The sequence below is a fragment of the Passer montanus genome, unplaced genomic scaffold, assembly GCF_014805655.1.
Source record: "Passer montanus isolate IOZ18808 unplaced genomic scaffold, ASM1480565v1 scaffold4, whole genome shotgun sequence".
In the NCBI taxonomy this organism is placed as follows: Eukaryota; Metazoa; Chordata; class Aves; order Passeriformes; family Passeridae; genus Passer; species Passer montanus.
The window spans coordinates 18,214,816-18,241,026 of record NW_024368818.1 but is presented as its reverse complement, the minus strand read 5'-3'; the positions used below and the strand labels follow the sequence as shown (position 1 = coordinate 18,241,026).

The following is a 26,211-nucleotide window of genomic DNA, read 5'->3' as shown; positions in this document are numbered from 1 at the left end:
TCCATTTACATCAATTAATGTAATTCAACTGTGAATCCTGTGATTAAATATGAGCTGCTCAGCAGCCACTAGTTTTGGCATTCTCTCACTACCTGAAAACTTCCAAATGTCTTTTCTTCCTGTATATTTTTATGACCATTTTTCCTGTTTGAATTTATTGCAGGGATGGAATACACACCATTCTCATGGCAGAACATGCACTTTTGGTCCAGTTTTGTTGACTTGATTAAGTGTCCTTGAGGCATTTATTTGTGCCAAAAAGAGCTAAGTGATGATAGATATGTTCCCGTGTGAACTTACTGAACACAGACCTTTGTTCATCCTATCTGCTTGTTCACAAAATACCTCTAACCAAATTCCTTCTTATTTGCTCTGCAATATTATATTGAATATAATACATTATAAATTATATAATTTGTATCTTTAACAGCTCAGAGTGCTGGGGCTAATATTCTATTTGGTGGAACAGGAATGGGTCTATTTCACATTTTCTTCTATTTCTAGTTATCATTGTAAATTCCCTGACTTTGGCAAAAACACCAGCTATTCATTTTTCAGGGGAAGTTACCAGGTAAGCAAAATGTTATCTAGCACTTCCCTTTCAAAGAGAGTTCAGAATATTGGGACTAAAACATATCTTTCATAAAAGAACAACACAAGCTGGTAAACACATCAAAAAGAGAATGCAAATAATCTTATTTTCTTATACTAAACTGAGTGAAGACTGAGTAAATGTGAGCAGGGCTTTGAAAGACATTGTAATAAATACCATGGTTCATTCTACAGTGCAATTTCACATTTTCTCTGAGGGAGATGCCTATCAGATGAAAACTGGATTTGGTTATAGAGCAGGGACACTGGTGGTACACATGGAGTGGGGTGAAAATCTCAGTCCTGTGAATAATGACTGCATTTGCACAGATGTACTTCACGAGACCTTGTGGGAGCAAAGTTATTTGTAAACTCCCAATCAGTGAAAGTGAAGAGAACCAGCTACAGCAGATATGGGCAGATTAGTTTCTAATCAGAAATGAAAGGAAGCCAGTTTCTGGATGGGTGTCTGCTAAAGAGCAGAGGTTTCTGAAGGACATTTTAAAGGCTGTGATAGAATTCAATAATTCACAAAGGACAACAGCAAATTTAAATAATAAAACCAATTTAAAGCATTTATGTTTTAAGTCCTGGCTTCGGCTATCTCATAAGCAGACAATTCCATGCAGCAAGAAAGGTACAAGGAAGTGCTGTCAGTTTTCTAACACTCAGTAGTTAAGCAGGTATTCACTTGATGGTGTGTGGAAATACAGTCACAACACACAGTCAACCCTTTAGGCTTGAGCTGCCATCTTTATTCCAATCAAAGAGCAGCCATGCTTCCTAGAATTAAGAAGTAATGACCGAGGCCTTGTGCATTTATAGTGATATTTAGGAATTTCATCTCTCACTTCACAGCATGTATAAACACAAATCTATCCTGTAAATGAAAAGTAAATATTAGCCCATGTGTATACAATCTTCAGAACTTTGACATGGGTTAATGTCACTGCTGAAAACAAAAATTAATTCACTTTATGAATTTTTTTTCCTCTATGCTTTTTTTACAATACTTATATTTTTCTTTTCTTCAAGAAATATACCCAGAGATTTAGGAAATTATTTATGTACATACTTACACACATGAAGAACATAGAGAGTGTGAGTTCTGTGAAACAAGATAATGAGATGGGCAAAGAGATTTAACCACTCCTGTTGCTGAAAGGCTCAGTCCTTTTCCTCTAGTCTTCTCATCCTAAGAACAGCTATAAGCTCCCTCTTCTTGTACTGGTTCTGGCAATTGTCAGACACTCCAATGAGGTGGTTAAGCTCAAAAGGTGGCAAAAAAAAGAATTCAGCAGAAAAAAACCTAGAGTATGTTTCTTCCTGCTGCCTGAAAACTGGGAAGAGAAGGACTGTGCTGTTCAGCATCAGTGCAGTTGTCCCATGACACCTCACCACCCCACTGCCACACTGGGTCAGGGGGTGCGGGGTGGAGCAACACTGCACAGATGTAACATGTGTGACCTTTGAAGTCAAGGGGAGTACCTCAGGGCATGACGAGGGACAGATTCCCAGCATTAACAACACCTTTAGCATATTCAAAAACTATTTTAAGAAGTTTTTTTCCCAAGTTTTTACTATAATGGACTAAACTGAGATCTTGAAAAGGAATAAATATCCATATAGATTTCTTGGTATATTTTTGTAATACAATATTTAAACAAAACAGTAAAAAGACCCACAGAAGCATCTAGAAAGTATTTAAAAAGTAGAATAACATCAATCATGGCGACTGTTCCAAAGTGTGACAATACACCACATCAGCTAAATGGCAATCTTTCTTACTGGAAGCAATATTTTGCAGTTACAGTGGGTTCAGCTGGCATATCTGTGATGCCTAGGACAAGACAGGCAAGATTCTGCACGCCAATTTGGTGTCCACTGCAGATTAAACTGAATTACTTTGTCCACTACAATGACTATGTAAAAGGAGATTTAGAAGTTCAGAGTAACCACAGAAATGGGCAGACCTATGCTTAAGTAACCAACCTTTCCAGAATTTCTGGGTGAATCCATGTAAGAACCTTTACTCTGGCGGTGCATCCTTTCCTCCTCTGACTAGTTCAGCAGAGACACCTATAACTGGTCAGATCCCTGCTGACAAGGACTGACACCAACATATTAAAAAAAATATTCACATCTATTTTCTGGTTCATATGCAGATCTGGCATTTTTCATTGTAAAGCTGCAGTGATATGCACATATATCACTTCATCTATCACTACCTCCTCAATCTTTTGTTTCCAGGACATTTCTTTGCAAGTGCAGCCAAACTGCCTCATACCATAGAGTGGCTAAAGGAATTCAGAAGAAGTTAAAAAACAAGTAGATGAAACCCATTTTACCTTTCTCACTGAAGCACCTCAGTAACTCTTACTTGTGGCCTGAATACCCTCTACTATTAATAATAGAGTAGGCCCTTAAAAAATCCTTTCATCCCTTTTCACTGCTTTCTCTGATGTCCCTTGGTTTTCTCATATAGCCAAAAGTAATATTTTTAATGTATTCTCATTTTACACTACCACTATTTGCCCTGCAATAACCTGCCTGATAGAGATGAGATGAAGTGAAAAGAAACTCTACCCTTCCTGTGACTTGTGCCACTTGCTGTTTCTTAGCAGTTAAGGATGCAAACTTTCCTGGTGATTCAGGGCAATTAAGGTCTTTACACACTCGCAAAAGTTCTTCACTACTGAGAATCAATTCTGAGAAGCGATGAAGGTTCATGCAGTGCATCTTTGTCTCAAAGCTGCTCCCAAACAACTCCAAAGTATTTCCATAAAGGAAGTGTTAAATGAACACACTTTTTTTTTCCCTCAGAAACTCCAGAGCTAATGAGCACAAACAAGGCAGAGACTAAGGCCTGTGAGGAGCAAGTCTGCAAGCTGTGTGCGTAACACTGAGCATGCTCCTATTTATATTCTTCGGCAGAATCACAACCTGGAATTTCTTTTTACTTTGAAGATTGCAGGCATTAGCAAGTTATACTCACTCAAGCCTTCTCATAAAAACCTCTGTTTTCATCCTAGGACTGAATTTCGTTTCAGTGGTTACAGATTGCCAGCTGGCCACCTCAGAAAATTCTCTGGCTCTACTGGCATGTGTAAGTGCACACACTTCTCACACAGTGCTCTAACACCTACATTTCAAGCTAAACAAGAGAAGGTGGATGACTTGGCATGAGAAATTAGGGAGTTGTGATGGGAGAACCCTGGAAAGAATAAGGAATCAAGCAGACATTTTCAGAAGCTAGGGCTTAGCCAAATCATTATCATATGAGATAGAAGGGACACAACTTTAACATTAAGGGAGTCCCTAAGTCAGTGGCCCAAAGCAGCTGTCTTTCTTTTGAGTATGTTCACAGTCAACATTGCTACAGAGGTGATGCACTATCAGTCAATAAGCAAAAACAGGCCATTGCTGTTATGGCTGGCTTCTAGTCTACACTATACAGCTTATTCTGTAAGCTGTTCACATAATTAGACAAGTATTTTCCAATATATACAAAATTCCATATGGTGTTTTATGAATAGTACCATGGGAACTATTTTAGAGAATTATGACAAAGTTTTTGTTTTGTTTTATTTAATTGTTAAAGTTCACTGTGAGACCATGAACAATTCTATTTTAGAAAGAGGTACATATGTTCTCTGTTTCCAGTCTGATTCCCACAGTTTTTTCTTGGCTTCCAAATCCCTGAAGAGATCTGACTGACACCACCCGGTAAGGGCAGAGATTAATAACTGGAGGGCCGGCCAATGGATGATGCATGATGCCTTCATTAGGTTTTGCTGTTGAATGAAAAGAGAACACTGAAAACACAGTTTCCACCTTTCAACCACCAATGGCAGCAGGAGTGAAACTTTTGAATGCAAACAGCCCCACCAGGGGCACATGGGGAAAACTTGAGGTGGTGGGGTTTCTAAGAGGGAATGAAGAAGTTTGCCTATGGAATGAAGTGTTTTGACAGTTTGATAACCTAATTAGCAACTGAAAAAGCAAGTAATTTCATGGAATCACAGAATCACTGGATGGTTTTGATTGGAAGGGACCTTAAAGACTACCCAGTTCCAATCCCCCTGCCATGAGTAGAGACACCTTCCACTAGACCAAGTTTTTCCACAGCCCATCTAAACTTGCCTTGAACACCTCGAGGGATGCATCAGCCACAGTTTCTCTGGGCAGCCTGTGCCAGTGCCTCACCACACAGTGAGGAATTTCTTCCTAATATCTAACCTAAACCTGCCTACTTGTCAGTTTAAAGCCATTCCTCCTTATCCTATCACTACCTGCCCTTGTGAAAAGTCCCTCTCCAGCTCTTTTGTAGCCCCTTTACGTATTGGAAGAGCTCTAAGGTCTCCTTGGCACCTTCCCTTCTCCAGGCTGAGCCGCCCCAGCTCCCTTAGCCTGTCTCCATAGGAGAGGTGCTCAAGCCCTCTGAGCATCTGCACAGTTCTCCATTATAAATACCCTCACAATTCTCTGACAGAAAGTCTAAATGACATAATGAGACACTTGGTCTTCAGATCCACACTGTCATTTTGGAGAATGGTATGGAAATGCCCTGTCTGACAGAGCAGGTACTCCCTATCCTAGGACAGCCTACCTCAGCCAGGAAAAGGAGGATGTACAAAATACTTTCTGGCTTCACAAAAACAAGAAATGGAAAACATCCATTAAGAGCAAAAGCTTCTTCACGAGCAAAAACTCTTCTTTTGAAATATTCTTTAAGGTCCTTTCTGCTCATGAGCTTTAATTATCAAAGCAAAGAAAGAAATAAAAAAAAATCTCTAAGTATCCTCAGCAGCTATAATTCAACATATTGTATAAAATAACATTGATCTGCTATTTTTACCATTTCTTTCAGGGGATGTTTTTCAGTACAAGTACACTCACAGCTGGCAGATTTTGAGGGAAACTAGGCTGAAACCTTTGTCCCATTGCTAGTTTTTCCCTTTACCCTGAGAGAAGCCATAAATGGGCATGATCCAGCCCATACCCACAATAAGACTTCACACTACACTATCTTTTATTTAAGGGTATTATCGAGTTCAATATCAAACTGCTAATTGCTACCGTTCCCATTTTTTTTAGGTTCTTAATCTGAAGCATGGACAAATACAACACAGCATTTGCTTCATATTATAAATTGACTCATGTGACAGCGACAAAGCTCCCAGGCTAATGGCCTGCTCAGGGGACCACTTTGCTGCTGACAAAAAGCCCCATGAAAGCCAATTCTACTGTGGTGAACTCTATAAAGATCTGTCAGCCTGGCTCACAACTACTGACATGAATTACCTTTATCCAGATGCAACACAATAAACATATTAAGAAGCTAAACAAATTGCTAGACTCTTGATAGACTTCTTTTTTATATACTCACCATGTTTGCTGGTCAGCTACTTTAACAGTATTTCCACCTTATTTATTTACTATGCAACATCCAACTTAATAGCTTGTTTCCCTATCTTTGGGCCAGAGGCCAAGGCAGATGTTTGCCTGACACCAAATCCTATTAGAGGCTGCAGTAATACAATTGTGTGTTAAGGATAAATATTTTACAGCCTGCACTTGCCACCAAGCATCATCATTCCCTAGGCATTTAGAGGCAACTATCTATTGGCAAAGGAAAAATAGTTATCTAGCTGGCAACTGAATGCAGTAGCTTTTTGGGAGTTAATAAGCACCAGGACTGCTTTCTAAGAACATATTAAATGCCATTCAGTGCTGCGTGGCTGTATGAATTCAAATGTAACTGTTTCATTTGATAACCTCAAAAGGTTGCTCTGGAGGGGCAGTGTTTGGTGTCAGAAATGAGTAGGAATAGCACTGCAGCAGGACAATTAGACCTTAATGAATCAATGCTAATCTCAGTTCAGGAATCAAGGTTCAAGGAATACAAAAAACTGGTACCAGTAAGAATATTCCATATTAGAAATGAGATGCAAAAGAAAGAGCAGGGTTTAAGTATCCTGTCTGGTCCCTTTAACTAGTAGTTTACTCCACCACTACAGAAGAAATGGCATCAAAATCTTTTGTTTGGTACTGGTGAGAAGATATATGTAGCTGCTCAGCCTAAAATAAATTGCCACAGCTACTCATCTACCAGCCCAGGAAGATACTGCATACATACTAATTGGTACAATGAAAGGTTTTTACCCATTCCTAATAAATGTTGACTATCTCTATACAAAGATGCATTAATTCAAAAACAGCAAGTAAACTAAAAAAGGAGGTAAACAAAATAATTAGAATAGAATTGTTTACTGTATCAAACAAATACATATATTTATTTTCACACAGAAATATATTGTTCCTAGCTGTCCACTGATCTATCTTCTGCCTAGCTGTGTTCCCCTGGCTAACAAAAAATCTTTTGCTGTGAGGGAAGGAGGGAGGGCACAGGGGAGCAAGACAGCAAAGCAGGGAGACTCCATGGTTTGTATTTGACCTTGAAATCCTCTGTCAGCCACATCAGTACAAAAGGGCCATGAGGAGTGCCCAGCATTCCTCTCACTGTACACTGAATTACATTGCTCGGGAGAGTGAAGGGACACCACATTATTTCACCTTACTCTTTGCTGCTGCACTAGAGCAACCTTAGAAAGCCACATACTTTTCTTCCTAGATCTGTTTGTCAGGATAAAACTGACACCTACAAACTCATTGCTTAACACCTCTCTTTCACAAAAATGCTCCTTGTCACTGCCCCGACCACGTCAGCAATAATTTTAATAGGAAGTCAAGCAGTATAACATGAAAGGCAAAGAGGATTCTGAAGCTCTGTGAACACATTTAATTTACTTCTCAGTTGCAGAGCTTGCAGTCTTGTTTATTTTTCAAAGAAATGATGCTACTTGATTGAATTTCACTGCAGGAGAGGCTGGATTCTAAGCCTAGAGAACTGTCACTGCCCTTGTAATTGTGATAACAATGCCAAGGCAGACGTGGAATTGAGAGGGGATAAAACAGGTTTCAGATGTCTTCAAGCATCAGATTTGACACTATAAGCCAAAAAAAAAAAAAAAAGGGAAAACAAAGATAAAACAGAGATAAGGGGAAAGAAAATGCCCTGGAAACAAAGGAAATGTGGAAATGCTGGGTCTGGTATTCTCTTGCTCCTCCTCTTCCCTCCCTAGATGAAGCTTTAAAGGACTGAATCCTTCTTATAGTACATCATCACCTGCTGAGATTTCAATTTTTCTGCTTCATTTTTATTTTGTACAGCTTTCATACTTCTAGCTCAAGTAATCCACACCTGGCAGCCTGAGATGTGAAAGTCTTGACATCATCATGGAAACTCAGTCATTATTTTTGAGTGCTCTTTCACAGTTTCCTCGTCTGTAGGGCACCTAGTGTGATGCTGATACTGCTAATGCCGGTTGATGTTGTGCCAGATTTTGATTTTCTTTTTCTTCTCCTAAGGCTGGGAGGTCTGTTTTAATTAAGGACCCATGCATATAACCCTGTTTTGCTCTCACATCCCAGTGGAACTCTAATCTTCACATGCAGGTATAAGGATGCTAAATTAGGAAGAGGGCAACAAGCAGGCAATCCTTTAAACAGCTCTTTAAAACACTCCTGAATCTGCAAAGTGAGAGAGGACAGTAACCACAATATTAAATTGCATGTTGTTCTCCCTCCTCTTTTTCTGTAAGAACATTTTAAAAAAGCAATTTGCAAGTGCAGAAACACCCCCATCTCCATGAGGGTACTGACAAGAGACACCTGCCCCTGCCAGAAGTGACTCTACAGGCTGGGCCATTTTACAAGGTGATGGTGAAGCACAGAAGATTTGGTGCTCAGGGGTAGTTGGGTCACTTATTGAAATCAAAAGCTGCTGATTTTGCCAAATTTCACAGTACATCATGTAAGCACATTTTCCCTTGGGCTGTCTATACTTTGATTTTTAGACCTGGTTTGAGATGTATATCCAGGTACTCAAATGGCTCTCAACACAATCATATCAATCTTTCTCACACTATTTCAAGCACATTTAACTCCAGTCCCAGCTGGAAATACTAAAAAGTCAGATTTTTTTCTGTCCTATTTTGAACTTCTGTTCTACAGAAAGACAGAGCAAGTGGGAATAGCTGGGGAGTAAATAAAGAAGAAACAAGCCTGATCATTTCAGAAACCTTTGCCACATTTGGTCTGAATTTGGGCTGCCCTTTGAGAGAGAGCTTTATCTCCCTGATTCATTACTTTCTCTTACTGCTTCCTTATTAAGAAAAAATCTTTCCAGGACAGAGTGCCTTATAATTTGAAGCTCTCAGATGGCTGAAAGCATAAAGTGTAATGGGATTTCAAAAGCACTTGGGCATTGGTTGATGTATATGACGATTTAACTTGATGGTAAAATCTCCCTTGACTTCACCAACTTTCAGGAAATCCTGCTAATGTATTTCTGCTGTCCATAGGGCCAAACAGGGAACACTTTCCTTACAACATGAGCAATGCTAAAAGCACAAAGGGGTCTTGAAATACACTTCTTAAGGACTCATACACTGACCATCTGAAAACACCCTCTGTTCCAAAGCACTTGAAATGAGATCACAGGTTGGAAGTTAGCTGGGAAAAAAAATAAATTCAGTGAATGATTTTAAACAAAGAGTAGCTGTTGGACTGAAGCCTTCTTATTTTTGCTTCTACAATGCACCTTCCAAGCACAATAAGACTTTAATCCATACTTGTAACATAACTGTGACATGGCTGTGGAGATCTAGAAAGACACACTGTGAACAGTTATTTTCTTCCTAGATTCCCTTTTTTGCAGTTGGAATATTTTTAAACCTGAATTCCACTCCAGTAGATGAAACTCTTATATCTCCTATTTGCCCAGGGGATTGCAAAGAATTTTTTTCTGCTCCTTCCCACTCTCATAAATTGTTACAAACTAATACAGAAAACAACAATTATTCAGCCTTCAGGGTTCAACTTCTGGAGCTGCACTAGCAAGAGGGAAGTTACTTCACGTTCAGTACATTAAATTTCTGCTGTCATAGCTCAGGGCAAGGCTAAATCTGGCCTTGAGTTTCATTTTAAATGATGTTTTAAGTTGGTGTACTACAGGAGGAAAAAAACCAAACCATTCTTGCATATAGACAGAGAGAACTACAAATGTAATCTCTTTTGGTCAAACAAATGCTATAATTTTGGGTGCATAAAAAAATAAATTTTGTTTTACACCAAGTCTTTAGTCAATATATCCAGCCTGGTAACTAAGGATGTACTGGCTGAAATGACTGATATGTGAGGTCCAGTTAGGTAAGTGGCTGGTGCTAGGGACATGCTCTCAAGCAGGAAGCCTGGCCTGCAGCCACTGCTACACGAGACCCTGACTCCCCTCCAGGTTGTATGTCAGCCTCACCCCCCTGTAGAGGTGCCACCAAAGTCCTGTGCTCAGGGAGCTGCACTGAACTCGTGGTGGTCTTCTGCCAGGGCCAGACAAAAAGCAGTACTTATGGCTCTGTTCCTGCCCCTTGCAGACTTTCTGTACATACGTGGTCAAATTTTGCTCCTTCTCAGAGCCTCTGACAAACTGTCTAGAAATCAGTTTAAGATAATCTATGGAACTTTTTCTGAGACTGTTGTAGCACTCAACAAAAGAAAGCAGTCACACATCTAATATACAGACCAACTGTTATCATTTAAAAAGTCAACATATGCCAGGAGTGACTGCACAGACCATGCCCTTCTCATCTGCTCAGCCCCCATGCAAAATGAAGATTGGACCAGTAACTCCTGAGGTGCTGATGTTGTTGGTTCTGGTTTTTTGTGGTCTTGCATGCAAGTATGTACACGTGAATACAGCCTTTGGAAAAGTGAGGCTTTCAAGTGTCTGTCGTTCTAGTATAGAAAGAGTTTTCTTTTTGTTTGCCAAAACGGACAAGTAACTCCCACAACCTTATTTCTGTGCTTTAGCAGGGGAGCATTCATGGAAAGAAAAGCATGCACAAAGCTGCTCTAGCAGCCTGGTAATACGACACAAGAATAAAACAAGCTGTGCTTACGTTAGCCCGCAGTCTGGGCTGCGTGGAAAGAGCTATATACAAAAGTGTAAAAACGAAAACCATATGCACCGTTTTACACATTTCTCCAGAACCCCTCAGACAGCACTTACATGCCATGTTATTAAGGCAGAATTATGCTCTTCTGAAAAAAAGTGAACAGAAAAACACAGGCAACTGAAATAACAGAAAGAAAGAAATATCAGAAAGAAAAAGAAAGAAAGAAAGAAAGAAAGGGCAAAAACTTCAGCGATAAATAAACCTTTTCTTGACCCTAAAACTAAAGTAATTCCCCCAATCAATAAACCTTTTGTACAAGCTCTGTCAGATCAAGAGAGCTTGCCTGCCTGAACGCAGCACATGGACATGCAAGTTCATTGCTACCAGTCCATGTAAGTACAGATGTAGGCAAAGCTTTTCAAAAAGACAAATCTACCTTCATTTTTCTACCACTTTAAAGCATGATTAAAACCAGACAAAATCTGGAACATTAAAGGCACTCAGACATCTAACTTCTGAGATGAATACTTACTGGCATCCAAGCAGTCTTTAGAAGCATGGCCTAATTTATTTGATACAACAATATAAATGAAAGTACCTGTCCATTTTTCTATTTTCTCCACTCAAGTTATCACTTATAATTGTAAGAGCTATTTAAAGAGATGTGTACATATGGAAATCAAAATAAAAAAATAATGAAAAATTTCAAATCTAACATTAAATTATTGCATCGCTGCTTAAAACTAAGCTAGCTTTACACATTTTTATTTTCTACTGCTAGCTGTTATTCACTGATCATCAGTGAAGAGATACACTCTACACAGAAAGAGAGGCCATGGAAATTTTCACAGCCGAGCATTTGACCTTTATAGGCTTCTCATTATTTAATTATCTTTGAGACATGTCCTAATTTCCTCTTTATTAGAGATGCCTTACATCTTCAATAGCAAAATCCTGAAATAATAATTTTGCCTGCCATTACAGCTTGGGAAGAGGGGTTATTATGCAAGAATTGTTTCAAACACTTGCAGAGAGAAAAAAAAGGTCATTACAAGTAACATCTAGATTTGAAACAATTGGTCTAACTTCCTGTTCCTTGGAAGTGCTGTAGATGTAAGCATCAGCAGGCAAAAAGATGCAGTTAACATTTAGGGAGCAGTGTACCATAGGATCACGTACAAACATTACTGACTGAAGCTGAAAGGGATTTAAGAACCAGAAGGAATGTTTGATCTGTTAGGAGTTGTCTGAAAAGGCAGACACAGAGATAAACTCCAACACTGAAACGTGCTGACCCTCTTGGCTCACTTCACTGGGAAATGAGGCTGTTCATCAGTTTTGAGGAAAAACTTGAAAAGATTAGGGGTGCACTGATAAAACTGCTGTTGACTTTCAGCTGCTAAAGTTTTAAGGGCTGTGTCACTATCTATCCAAAATCATCATCACTGTTTTACTGAGAAGAGCAAACAAAGTCTGGATATAAGTAGTGCAAGCTAATGTGAAAAGTTTCACCTCTGCACAGCCCTCTTTCCATTTCCAAATCCAGGCTCAGTCCACGTTTGCTTTTTTTAAGTCCTATGATAAGAACAGACTAGATTTGCACATGGGCTGGATGAAAGTGAAATCTCACCAAGCACACCATGACACCTGCTTGGAGTGGGGAATTCCTGCAGCTCACAAAGCTCAGGCAGAGGGAGTTCACCCCACATTTCTGTCTCGCCTTGTGATACCAAACCTATCCAACTGGGCTGGATCTGGTTAGGATGGAGAGGGCAATCTCCTGTCTTCTTCTAACCTTCTGTATGGACTAGTTCGATTCTCACAGAGGACCTCACACTCTGTGGCCAGCTGGATGTTTAAAGGAAGACACTTTGCAGTGCTGCAGCATAACCTGAACATGCTCTGAGGATAAGCAATTTCAGTCAAGCAGACCTGTCAACAAAATGTCACTCATGAGATCAAATACACAAGGAAAGAAAAACCTAACACAGCCTGGCAGGGACTCATAAATGCATTTTTTTGCTTTCTACATGAACTGAGTGACTGTATCTTTTCTAAATACTACCTGAGACCTATGAGCTTGGCCACACTCAGAGAAGCTAGGCAAGAGTGGAAAGTGGGAAACAAATAACCAAAAAAGGGATTGGCAGCAACAGGAATGTAATCAAAATAAGCATCGCCCATCTGACAGAGCATCAGATGTCTGCTTGTAGCGGGGCATACAGAGCCAAACTAGAAAAAACTATTTGCAAAGCCTGCAAAGCTCTGCTATTATTTTGTAGCACAGAGATCAATAACATCAAAAATTAGGTGATTTTCCTTCCTGGCACAGTTCTCATATTGCTTTATTTCTTTTTCTGTGCAGAGCAAAAAAAGAACTGTGAGTGTGGGCAGGAATGTGTTACTAATTATCTGCAGAGGGTTACCATAAGGTGGAAATGCTCCATGTCCCTCTCTGAAACAGAAGGGCTAAGATGACCATACTCATGCAATAGGGGAGAACTGAGCTCTTCCATGGAGCAGCAGTTAAGGAGGCAGCAGTTAAGGAGTTCTGATTCAGCAAAGTACTTGCTGAACTTTCAGCCTCTTTAGCCTAAGGACAAGATCAGAAAAGGGTAGCTGGGACATTAAACCACTTTTCTTCCTTCAGAGTCCTGAAGATCTAATAGTACATGGGGGACTTTCAAGTTGAGTAACTGTGGCATTAAGGAGCTAAAAGCAAAGTGCAAGCCAGAACAGATCACATCCCATGTTACTCTGCACAGTATCCTGACTCCTCAATATTTACAAGAAACCAATTTAGATTTTTCCAGACATTAGTAAAGCAGTGTAAATAACACAAATGGCTTTGAGACTCTAAGTGGATCACACTTCGGCATGCCTCCCTGAAGTGGAAATTGCTAGAGTTTAAGTTAGCTTACACATAAGCAGCAAAAGCGATGAAAGAAAATCTGGGCTACTCAGATGCTTCCTTTTCCCTTTGCTAAGAACAAGCTAAACACAAAACTTTCACACAATGCTAAGGAAGCCGTTCTTGTCACCTCTCCCGCAAGGAGGGTTCCCAGTCCCATGCTCGCTTCTGTGCCCTGCAATTTCTCCTTTGAGCTCGGTCCTATTGTGAAGTGTTCCTCTGCTGGTACCACTCCTGAGTGTGAAGCCCTGTCCTAGGGACTGCATGGGGTAGATTACATTCTGGGCTATTGCGGGAAGGGCACGTGCCTTTTGGTGTGTATTGCCAGGTGCTGGATGGGCTGGCAGCCCCTTATAAATCACACTGGAGCTCATCTTGCACTTCAATGGAGGAAACTACTTACAGCAGGGCTTTTTTACACATGGCAGAGGGAGCAGAAAGAATGATCCTTTTCTTAACTTAAGCATTGTCTCATGTAGAAGATAGGAATGAGATAAAACCTTGCATCCTATTCTTGTCTCTTGCTGGGGGACAAGCTGGTAAACAGCAATGCTCTCCTCTCACAGACAATTTATTTTTCTTTTCCTTTTGATTTCTCAATGGCCCTGCTCAGGCGAGACTGCCTGAGCTCAACAGTAACAGCTGCTGGAAGACACTTTGACTCCACAGATGCTCTTTTCAGGTTCTCAGAAGCAAGATGTTTCTTGCTTCTACTGAGCAGACTTTTGGCCAAAATATCTGTCTCAGATGTGCTGACTCCAGCTGATTCCTCAGCCCACTATTTTGCTTCACTAGACAAGATTGCCCTAAATAAATTATCACTATCAGGCAGATTGTGGCAGATTGTGAATCCACAAGGCGCTTCTCAAAGAAGTGTTTCTATTAGGAACTTCAGAAAGCACCACCAATGTAATTTACAAAAAGGTTAATTTATTATTGAGAGACCTTGACTGTCCTTTCCTTTATAATGTGATGAATTGTAATTTGGAAGAATGGGATATAAAAATGCTGTTAAAAGCTGAAAACTTTTCCAGAATAATATTTTTCCCTCCACCTGAGTTTCCTGTATTATTCAGAAGTATAAGCTCTGACAGGCATTAGAAGACTGAATTCTCCCCAGGTTTACATTCAGTACATGTAACAGGCACACATTTTGACAACACCTAGGCCTTCAGTGATGATGATTCCACACCCATTTAGAAAACAGGCCAAGTTGCCATCTCCCGCCCTCAAAATGTATGCTAATGTTCCTGAGTGGATTTAGTTATACCTTTATCACATTGCAAAGCTTTATAATGGACAGCCTCACAATTTATGAAATTAACTGCGTGTTATCAAACTGGGAATACAGATGCCTTTTTCCATTTTTCTCCAGTTTTCACTAGAATAATGGAAGCCAAATCATTCCAGGAAAGCACTGCACAGTAATTGCAGTTGATACTGTCATACAGAGCATGCAATGATTTGCTGGCTCTCAACAGCTCAGTCTGTTGAAACATAGCAGATAAGACTTGGAAAATCAGCAGTCTTTCCATCCAACATGTTTATTGCTGAAGTAAAAGCTATTGCCATTTATTTTGGTGCGTCCTCACTCACAGGGGATGCTTGCCTGAAGCAATGACTGCACAGTTTGGCTTTATGAACTTATCATTATGATCACCATTATCAATTTTGTGCTTTCTACTACTATCTGTGATTATTAATTAATGCTTCATTCATTTTCCCAGCAGTTCTATCACCCTCACAGCATCTCCAGAGAAATGTCACTCTCAGTTTTACGCGGTGAGCAGCTGAAGCATGAGCCTAGGCTGGGGCAGAATTAACACATCAATCAGAATTCAGGAGTTCTAGGCTGCTGGTCTGCTTCTCAGATCATTGGATCCTACTTCTTCCTGCATCAGAGCTATACTTTTCAAACTTGCTTTTACTGGAAGCCTTATGTTAGCGCAATAATAAAGGGAGATTTTTTTAGGTGGTCTTGCCACAGGAATCAAATGAAATGGCAGCCTGCCTCTGACAGTCAACACAACTCCTTTGAAGGTTCCTCACCCTGCACAGACAGATCTAAGGCTGCCATCATGTGTGACTTGATTTATTTGTTTGGTGTTGCAACTTTACACACTGGTTCATAAGCGCTGTCAGGTTGCTTTATCCTCTTTACTTGGGCAGTGAAAAAAAAATAGTAACACTACAGTACCACAGTATTTATGTACTTACAATCTAGCAACCATGTCTTGCCAGACTTCATGAAAACACTAGAAAGATTCTGAAGCATCAGAGTTACACAAAACACCTGACTGGTTTTTTTTTGGGTTTTTTTTTTTTTTTAAACAAACTGTTGAAAACTAGATGGAGGAGAAAGGTATCACCTTGTTAAGGCTATTACAGTGATTTTTATGGTACTTATGCAAATGCTGCACTTTTCTGGACAAATTATAGCCAAGAAACCATATTTTCCTACCTAAAAATTTTACTTAAGTTTGTTTCAAAATTCATAGGTTGTACTTAAACAGGTTTTTTACACTACAGCTTTGTGTTTATATACAGCTGCCAGCGTATAAAGTGATTCCCACCTGTGTAGCAAAAGAAAACTTCCTTGTTTCTGAATCACAGAAACTCTGAATGATTTAAGGTCAGCAGGGGATATAGCGAATATATCATAGGCTCCATATCGTGGACTGCTCTGTTTATCATGCAGTCATGAAAGTACAGCAGAGCAAAACCAGAAAAAAAAAAAGGATTGATTTGAAGACAATCTGACATGCTTCTCACCCACACCATTCCCTTAATGCTCAAAGGCAAATTAAGAATACTTTTTTTTTTTTTCCTTCTTGTTCTTCCCTATATTAGTGCAATGAGGCCAAGAGAAAAGTCTGGCTAGAACATTTAAGCATTACCTTGAAAACAAGAACAACAATGACAGTGCTTTAAACATGTTTAAAGAGCCTCACTGATTTCTGTGAGAGCCTCACTGTAACAGCCTCACTGATTTCTCTCCTGTAATGGAAAGTTTTGAACTGAAGACATTCTTTGACAAGGAAAAAAAGCTGCCTTCAGAAGAATATCTTAAGCTTCTGTGGTTGTTGTAAGTAAAAAATCAAATTACTAAAGTAAACTAAATTGAAGTAAATCTGCATTCTATAAAGTAAGACTTCAATTTCATAAGCTAACATACTTCTAGAAGTAACTACCGCTAATGTTGCTCAGCTGCAAACAGGACAAAACATCACATTTCCAGGTTTTAAATTTAAAACATAGTATTACAGCAGTTTCCATTTCTGCATTAGATAAACTTTAGTGCTAAAATGGAATATTGGGATGTTAATGACTTTGCTTTAGCAAGACCTAAACTTTTTAATTAACCTGCCAAGACAAATTACAACCCATAGCTCTTAGGTAACTATTGCAGACAGCTGAGACTCAACACCAATGCCTCTGTTGGGAGAGGAATTAATGGCAGCTTTGGAATGAGTCTGCTTTTTTCTGCAAAGAAAAAAAGTCCATTAAACACTGTGGTCAGAAGAAAGCTGAGTGCTAGTTTTATGGACTAATCTTTAAATTACAACCAAATGAATTTCAGTATATTAACAGTTTAAGCAGGTCAAACAAAATTAAAATTAAATATTACTGAATCGGAAACAGATTTAGATATTTTCAGGGTGGAAGAAGAATACTCAGTGTGCTGTCAGGCACCCACTGGCAGCATCTTTTCCTCCTTGGACAGCAACAAATCCATGCCTGTGAGCTGAACTGACAGGGCATTTTACTGCCAGAAAAGTCAGAAGACCTATTTAGTCAATTTGTTCTTAAGCCATCTCAGCTTCCTTCTGTTAGCAAGGAGAAACAGGGATTCCTGTTACTGTGGTTGCTACTACTAAGGCTTACAGTGCCCTTTACTGGAGTTTTAACCCCAGTACTCTGCCTGAACTCCAGCTTGAGTGATTTTGATGATGTTCAATGGCAGAACTGTCTGTCACACAGAACTGTGGAATGGTGCTACTGTCTGCTCTTCAATCATTCCTACATCTCTGCTCCAGAAAAACGCCTACCAAACAAACAAAAAAAGTCAAACAAAACCAACAAAAGCCAACTAAATAAAAGGAAAATCAAAGTAAGAAAATAAAGCAAGGATTTTCCAGCTTGTAATCCATGTGTGGCACCGTGCAGAATCTCGTTATGGTTATAGTTACTTAAAAGACCTACAAAATACTTACTCAACATTTAGGGTCTAGCAGTATTCAGCATATTGCTAAATACAATCCCCCCCAAGCATTTTCTCCAAAACCACACAAAGCCATCCTGCAATTTGAGTACGTGTGTTAATACCTGGCCCCAAGGCATACTTAGGAGTTTAGGAATAATAGAGGAAATCCTTACCAATAGCAGTAGTAAGAAAAGAAACCACTTCCGATTCCTTGCCGTCATTGTAGAAGGCTAAATGCCATATTCCTGAATCTAAATACTGGATAAATCCTGTCTCGTGGCTGGCCAAGGGCACAAAAGCTCTGTGCTGCCGCTGAGGTCCTTCCAAGCTTCTCGCTTCCTGGGTCAGTAGACGCCTTCCATCAAGGAGCTCGACAAAGTCAAACTGAAACATAAGAGGAAGTGATGTTTGTGTGTTTATCAGGTATCCTCAAGCTTAGTCTCTTACTCTGGGTCTGCAGAAGCATCATAAACAGGATTTGCTCTGGTAACTCAAGCACTTTCCTAGACTACCTGCAAGTAACCATTTTGGAAATAGCTAGTACATTAATGTATCTTCCTGTAATTATATGAATTCGAAATCATCTTTGTTTAGAAGGTGATTTGCAGCATATTGGCCTTACTGAGGTGTTCTCATTCTGTAGAAATATGGGCAGGAAATCGTGAGACCATGCTTCAACTGCACTGTAAATATGACACTAAGCAGCTTGTTTGTTATCTTTTTTATGTCTTGGCTAATATGGAAAATAAGACAGAAAAATATAGTTAGCCCAACTGGGTTGTTTGCTGGAGTTGCTAGGGGTCACCAAGGGAAAAGTAAAAAATATTTTAAAGTGAACTCTAGTAGAGGTTTTGCGGAAGTATTTTGCTTAGCCAACAAGAATTTTTATCTTAAAACAATGGGAAAAGTGGTTAAAAGATCATTAAAAATGAAGATGGACAAGAGATAAATAATATATAAAAGTCTCATTTAAGAAGTGGCTCTAGGTATTTTCTTCAAAAGGATTTTACTTTATGCAAGTGTAACTTTAACTGAACAACTGCTTTGCTTTATTTCGTATTGCAACTCCCTTTAGTTCCCTATTTAAATAATCTTCCACTGATTTTCCACAATAATTGTATTTTGTCTGGTATTATATTAATGGGATAAGGCAGCTATAAGCCTAGCAGACATCAAAAATGTTAAATGAACCTTATTTAATCTGACTTCTATCATGTGTCTAGATGACCAGGACACCTCACAAGCAGAATCCAACAGTTGAGGCACTATTCAGCTTTTCTATTCCCTGACTTCATTTGGTTTTGCCTCTCTCATTCAGCTGATAGATAAGTTTGTGATTTTTTTTTTTTTTGGCAGGAAGAAGAAAATCAGGCATAAAGAAACAATACCCCTTATTTCTGAACCCATAAATGTTGCTACACTGAAGGGCTGCTGAGTGTTAGCTGACTGTGGCATCAATATTTAGGCTGCTTATACCTTTTCACTTTACTGTAGCAAAATTTGGGTGCTTGTTATTAAGTTGTCTGGTATGGTCTTCAAAGTCAACCAAGATAAGGACTTGATGACATGTTCTTTACTATGTAGGAAATGTTAAAAACAGTTAAGCTACTAAGTTAAAAAAAGAAGTGTTTATTTCCAAGAACATTTTCAGCAATAAGCTATATATGACATAGCTCGCATATAAAATGACAGAACTCATCCCTAGATTATTTTAGTTATCTATTTACAAGAAATTATTTTTGATCCTTGCTTTAATTTTTTTTTGGTTCTATTTCAGTTTACAGTTCACGAATTTGGTGCTGAAATGTCTTTTTGAGAATGTAAAAGCTGCCACACTGCAAAGGTCATTCCTTTTGGGTGCCTATCAAAGTTAGCTTTGCTAGAGACAGAGCTTCAGTTTTGGAAAAATATGTCACATATATAAATTATAAAAATATACAATCTAAAATCTAAAAATACAAGGCAAGTATAAATTCTAAACACATGTAATTAAAAAGCTACATTTCTGTTTCAACCATGCTCTGGGGGGTACCAGGCACAGAACTGCCAGCTGGGCAAGGGAGGGGATTGTCCCACTCTGCACTGGGGCAGCCTCACCTCGAGTCCTGGGGGCAGTTTTTTGTGCCACAATTTAAGAAAAACATTGAGCTCTTAGAGACTGTCCAAAGGAGGACCAGGAGGATGGTGAAGCTCTGGAGGGGAAGGGGCTTGAGGACTGGCTGAGGTCATTGGTCTGTTCAGCCTGGAGAACAGGAGACTGAGGGGAGACCGCATCGCAGTCTGCAGCTGCCTCACTGAGGGTAAGTGCAGGGGCAGACATTGATTTATTTCTTTTCCGTGGTTACCAGTGACAGGACTTGAGGAAACAGCCTGAAGCTGAATCGGGAGAGGTTTAGGTTTGATATCAGGAAAAGGTTTTTCACTTATAGTGTGGCTGACCACTGGAACAGGCTCCTCAGGGAAGCTGTCACAGAAGTGTTTGGACAATGCTCTCAGGCACACGGTAGGATTCTTGGGGTCTCCTGTGCAAGGCCAGGAGTTGCACTCGATGATCCTCATAGGTCACTTCCTACTCAGCACATTCTATGATTCTATGAAAACAGAACGATTTAAGAGGATATTGGTGAGTGGTTGGTTTGAAAGACACTTTGGGACCCAGGTCTCTGTAGCCACTCTCAGCATAAACTACTGCCTAGACTGATGCCTCATCTCAGTGAGGTCTCAGTGTGACCATGCCTGACACAGCTGAGCAGGACAGTGACAGAAGACATCATTGTGGTGTCTGAGTCCTGGGAACGTCTCAAGTGAGTCTGAGTAAGGAACAAGTGAACTGAAGAAGGTAAAACCAGTTAAGAGAAAACCTAAAGTATTTCCATATTCATTTTGGAGCATGATGGAACAGCTTGACTCAACTTTTAAAAATAGAACTTAAGAAACCATAGGCAAAGTTCACTTCACCAAGTGCTGCCATCTCCATGGCAGCTTGAATTAGTTTTCTAGAATCACTGGATTGCAAGCAAAGAGACACTTCTAGGATGCAACCTGCCCCATTGTAAAGCAGACATCGCAGAAGTATCCTGTGGATTGTGTTACAAGCATCCACTTCCTGCCATATATTAGATGTAGTTACTTAGAACTTAGTGAGATGAAAACAATTTCAAGGCACTCAGGTACAGTGAGCTGCTGTTCTACTTCAGTCTAGGTTATGCTTACTTGGGGCTTTCTGCCAAAAACAAAAGGTTTTTTTAATAAATATTTGCAAGATGCTGCTGCAGATGTTACTAGTTACTACTAGTTACTACTTGTAAATATTAACTGAGGCACAAATGCATTGGGCTTTATTGCATTTTAATACATTCAAAGATTTTTAATAGGCAATTAGTTACTGCCAGCAAGGAAATAATTGATAAAATACCATGTTAATCAATTCAAATGGAAAAAAGCCCTCTGCAAGCAGTAATGACCTATCCCTTAAATTTATGATTTATTAAAATTTGGCCTAGGTTAAAATGAGTTTAAAAAAGGATTGGATCTGGGAAGATTAAATCTAATAGACCATAACAAAATTGTGTAACTTATTATGATTTGTTGAGAAGAATGAGAAGAAATGCCTTTTGTTAATAGTAAACTATTATGGGCTTCTGCATGATTTATTTCTAAGACTATAGAAATTTGGAACTTACATTTTCTTCCCACTTACTAGTGACCACAGTTGTTGGCAACCTAAAATAGAAAACAATCACTGCAGCCAGAGAATGTTTCCCAAAGAGAATTTGGAATAGTTTGTTATTTAAGCATGGATAGCTATGACTTTGAGCATTGTATTGGGTTTCATGGCCAGGTTTTGGTAGCAGGGGGTGCTGCAGGGGAGGGCTGCAGGGGTGGCTGCTTTGAGAAGGTGCTGGAAGCTTTCCCTGTGTCTGACAGAGCCAATGCCAGCCAGCTCCAAGACAGACCTGCCACTGGCCAAGGCTGAGCCCCTCAGTGATGTTAGCAATTTTCACCTCCTCGATAACATATTTAAGAAGGCAAAAAAATTGCTGCACAGAAGTAACTGCAGCTAAAGAAGAGAGGAGTGAGAATATGTGAGTGGACCAATTACACAGACCCCAAGGTCAGCACAAAAGGAGAAGCAGGAGGTGGCTCCAGGTGTTGGAGCTGAGACTCCCCAGCAGCCTGTGGTGCAGACCATGGTGAGGCAGCTGTGCCCCTGCAGCCCGTGGAGCTCCACAGGGAAGCAGAGATCCCCCTGCAAGCAGCCTGGCAAGACACATGAAGGAGCAAGTGGATGCCGGAAGGAAGGCTGTGACCCCATCCCAAGCCTGTGCTGGAGCAGGCTCCTGGCAGGAACCTCTGGTCTCACTGACAGTGGAGCCCACACTTGATCACATCTGTTTGCAGGACTTATGACCTCGTGGGAAAACAATGTCTGCACTTAGTGGAAAAAGTGAGGTTTATGTGTTAAATTTTAGGTTTTTTACTTAAACAATCAAACTTATCCATGTAATAACTTCCGTTCCATAACAAAATTTAAGAATGATAATAAAAAAATAACATGAATGCAGAGTTCTGATCTAAAGTTAGTATTATGCAATCACAACTTGAGTTTTTCTTTAAGTAACACAGGATTTTTAAGTTATAAATATTTGAATCTCCCTGTGAAAAGAGACTGATTAGGAAAGGGCAGTAACAGCGTAACTGTGGCACTGAAATTATGATGTGCTGATCCTACTGAAATATTTTAATTTTGCAGAAAAGTAGGAAGAGAAGCATAGATTTATGACACTTCTTTGACAGAAATAAGTGGGAGGTGTGTTAATATGTACAAAATACTGTATTATCCACAGAGATCATAATAAACATATTTGTTCAAAAATGAAAAAAAGGCAGGGTATTTCTATAAATCTCTAGTATTTTCAGCTAATAGTAGAGGGCAAGAGCAAGATACACTACCATAAACCTGCTAATTCTTCGATAACCTGCTGATGCAAGTGGGAGTAAGATACTTTGCTCTGACAGTGTATTATGCCCTAATGTATTAATCAATCTGGGTAAGAGCAGCTTAGAAGCTGAAACAGATAGGAGAGAAAAAAATGTATAAATTCCTTACTTAAAGGGATGGCTCATCAGAGCTTTTCTCACAAAGTGATTTTTTTTATATACTTTTTTTGTCAAGGTGTGTTAAAAAAGCATCTGCCTTCAATTTAGTCCTACAGAATAATATGTGGATCTTGATTTCTGCCTAAATTGGTGGCTTTCTGTAAAAAATTGTTTTGCTTTTCTTATACACTAATTACTTGGCCCTGACAAACCTCAGTCTAAGCAGTCAGCATACATCATGTGAAGGGTTGGCTCAAGGAATTCTGACATGGAAGACAGAAGTGAATCTTGCTCCCATAAGGGTGACCAGCTGGGGTCTTGCTGCCCTTACCATGAGACAGGAAAGGCAGTGGCTGAAAGAGAGACAGACCTGACATACATGAATCTGCTTCAGAGAAGATTCCTTTGGATGCAGTTTGAATGTGGCTGCTTTTGTGCAAAGTACTGGATGGAGAAGGTGGTATCTTCTGCTGTTTGGAGCAACCACGTGGTACCCTCAGTGACCACCAGCCTCACAAAACCCTTCTCCTCTGGAAGTCTACTGCCTCAGTCAACTGCCTACTCCACCCCTGCCTACAGCCTAAAATTTATGTAATTTTTTTCCACTATCTCTTGATTCTTGCTCTCTGGATAAATGATCTTGGGCATCTTGCAAGCATGCAACAAACTCTTGAAAGAAACAGATGAAATAACACATCATACAAACATCAATTTGAGACAACATAATTTAATAAGTGAAACATAAATTAATTAAGGAAATAAGGTCCCATTACCTGTGTGTGTGATGGTGGGAGTCCTTTTCTGCCATAGATGCCAACAAGAGCAGCCTTTCCTAAAGATACATTGAATTTCAGATGCACTGGGTGGTCGATGAACACCTGAGATCTCCAAAAGATACCAGGAGGGATCTTCTGTGTGGCTCGTCTGCCTACATCAATTTCTCCGGAGTCTATAAAACTGTCGTCTGGAAAGAAACTACTGGGCTTTCCTGACAAAACACAGGAACAAAATTCTTGAATTAGTCTTTAGATCCTGCAAGTAATCTAATCATACTGGTATCTCTGACACTGATCTTGAGAAATTAGTGTCCTGAAGTCTTCAGAGTACTTTGTCTAGCCAATCCATATGATTATGGGAAGAAAACTGGCAGGATTTCAGTAACTGTTTTGTTTGAAAACATGAGCATGGGAAGAACAACCTGGAGAAAAATAGCCTTTTGTTTAAACTGTAGCATCAGTGAGTGTGTAATTACATTACAAAGACAAGAATAAATCATCTGACATTATATCCTACATTAATATAAGTTTAGGAATGGAGAAGTCATCATTAAATTAGTAAAGAGAAGTGTAATGAGAATGAGATAGACGTGCCACAGAGTGGAATGCAGGGTGGAGAACAGCAGCATGAGCGATGCCTAAGTGGGGAAAGGAAAATGTTTCTCTATTAAATTAATTCTTGACAGTGGTAACAGTATTTGAAATAGTAAAAAAGAAGCTAATGAAAAAAAAAAGAACTGAGATAAAAAAGGGAAACCATACCCTGCACTTGAGTAATGTCTATTAAGAACCATGAGAGATGAGAGATTTTAATTGGGTTTCAATATAATCTGTAAAATACGCTATTATTATCCATTTTCTTTCAGAAGACAAATAGAGACATCTGTTTCTAAAACTACCAGGCTGGAGAGCTTCAGTATTCAAATGGGATCAGGACATGCCATAATGTCCAAGGGAGTCGGCAGGGAGCTTGGCACCCCTAAAAACACACCTGAGGAATTCCAGGTTGGAAATTTATGCAGTCATAGCTCCCAAAGCAGACAGCTGCTTCAAAAAATCTGGACCCAAAGGAAGACCAGGGAATGAAGGGCAGAATGAAAAATCAAGAGCCAGAATGTTCCCTTTTCGGCCTATGGTATAACCAGTGGCCACAGCTTTGGGTGCAGGGCACAGGGATGCTGAAGAAGGCAACTGCTTAGCAAAGAGCCTTTATTAAGGACACTCCTAGCGGAAAAGCATGCATAGTGTCACCTGAAAGATTATGGCTTTAGCAAGGACAGCAACATGTTACCACAAGGACTAATTATTAATTTAGGAAATGCAAATAAATTTGTTTCTTATCTCAGTGCCATTACAGCACACACTACTCTGTGTTTCACAGAGCAAACAATTCTAACAAAATAAGAAGGAAACTTCTACCTACATACATTCTTTTGTAGGAAAATCACATTATGATTTTTTTTTCTTCCAGTACCTACATTTGAGGATGGGGGACAAAAATCCTTTCCCATCTATCATAAATTTATGTCAAATAGTCTCAGAATTTACTTGCCATGTTGAAAATGTGACTGGTAGAACACTGCATTTTATTATTTCAAATGACATTTCCTTTAAGATCACATAATGTTAAATACAGTATTGCCTTAAATTTCTCCACATACCATCCCAACACAAACTCTCCAGAAACAGATGTAAATTGTTACCTGTCTCTGAAAATCAACATAGAAATTATATGCATATTAACTATTAAGGATGGAGAATTTTTTTCCTTGCAGAACTTTTGGCTCCAGTAACACTAAACCCCGATTTAAAGTCAGCAACTGCTTAAGGACACTGCTGGAGCAGGATTTGATGGCATGAGTAATCTTGAGGCAGAAGTTTATGCATACCAGCACAAAAGATATATATGCAAAAGCTGCATGTTCACAAATAAAAAGCTATTCTTAATTTTATAAGATTTCCATTTATCTTTGCTCATCACTCTCAAATAAATATAGGTAGGAAATTGCTGACTTTTTATCCTTTTTCAGTTCATGTACATGTTAAAGGAGATAACAGGAAACAGCTTAGGTAAAGGGGCATTCTTTCTGAATCCTTCTGTGCTAATAGAGTATAATTGTACAAGGAAAATCAACCAGCTATATTCTGAAGGGAATTACTTTATCAAATGGATTGACAGTATTTATTTGGCATACTAAAATTTTCTTTTCACACACTCAGGATTATGGGGAACAGTTCCAACGACTTCATGCAAAGTTTCTTATTGCACTATTGTAAGATGAAAAGATTGAGGATTCTATTAAAGAAGAGATAAAGACATCGCATGTTTTGGTTCAAATGAAGGATATATTTTTTCTGATTACCACTGACATGTTTTATAGATTCTTAGATATTCAGATGAAAACCTTAAGTATTTGATATGCCCCATGATTGTTCATTAATAAAGATTGTACATCAGAGAGAATCAGGGAAGGTGAGAATTTAATATGACAGATGTTGCTATGCAAGATAGAGCCCGGAGGAAATGAGCACAGGGTGTATTCTGTAGAGAGATCAGCACTTGCTCATGCAAACTAAAATGTTTCTGTGATTGCAAAAGACAGTCTCACAGAA

General features: G+C 39.3%; 1 protein-coding gene across 15 annotated transcripts in view; it reads right to left on the bottom strand.

Moving 5' to 3' along the window:
- TENM4 (teneurin transmembrane protein 4) overlaps positions 1-26,211 on the bottom strand; it is a 592,138-nt gene that overhangs the window by 151,742 nt on the left and 414,185 nt on the right. For all 15 annotated transcript variants that reach the window (XM_039718527.1, XM_039718526.1, XM_039718530.1 and 12 more), the window contains 2 exons: positions 23,596-23,810; positions 17,896-18,106 (listed from right to left, as the gene is read on the bottom strand). In XM_039718527.1, coding sequence (XP_039574461.1) covers positions 17,896-18,106; positions 23,596-23,810 — 426 coding nt within the window. The remainder of the gene's footprint in view (positions 1-17,895; positions 18,107-23,595; positions 23,811-26,211) is intronic.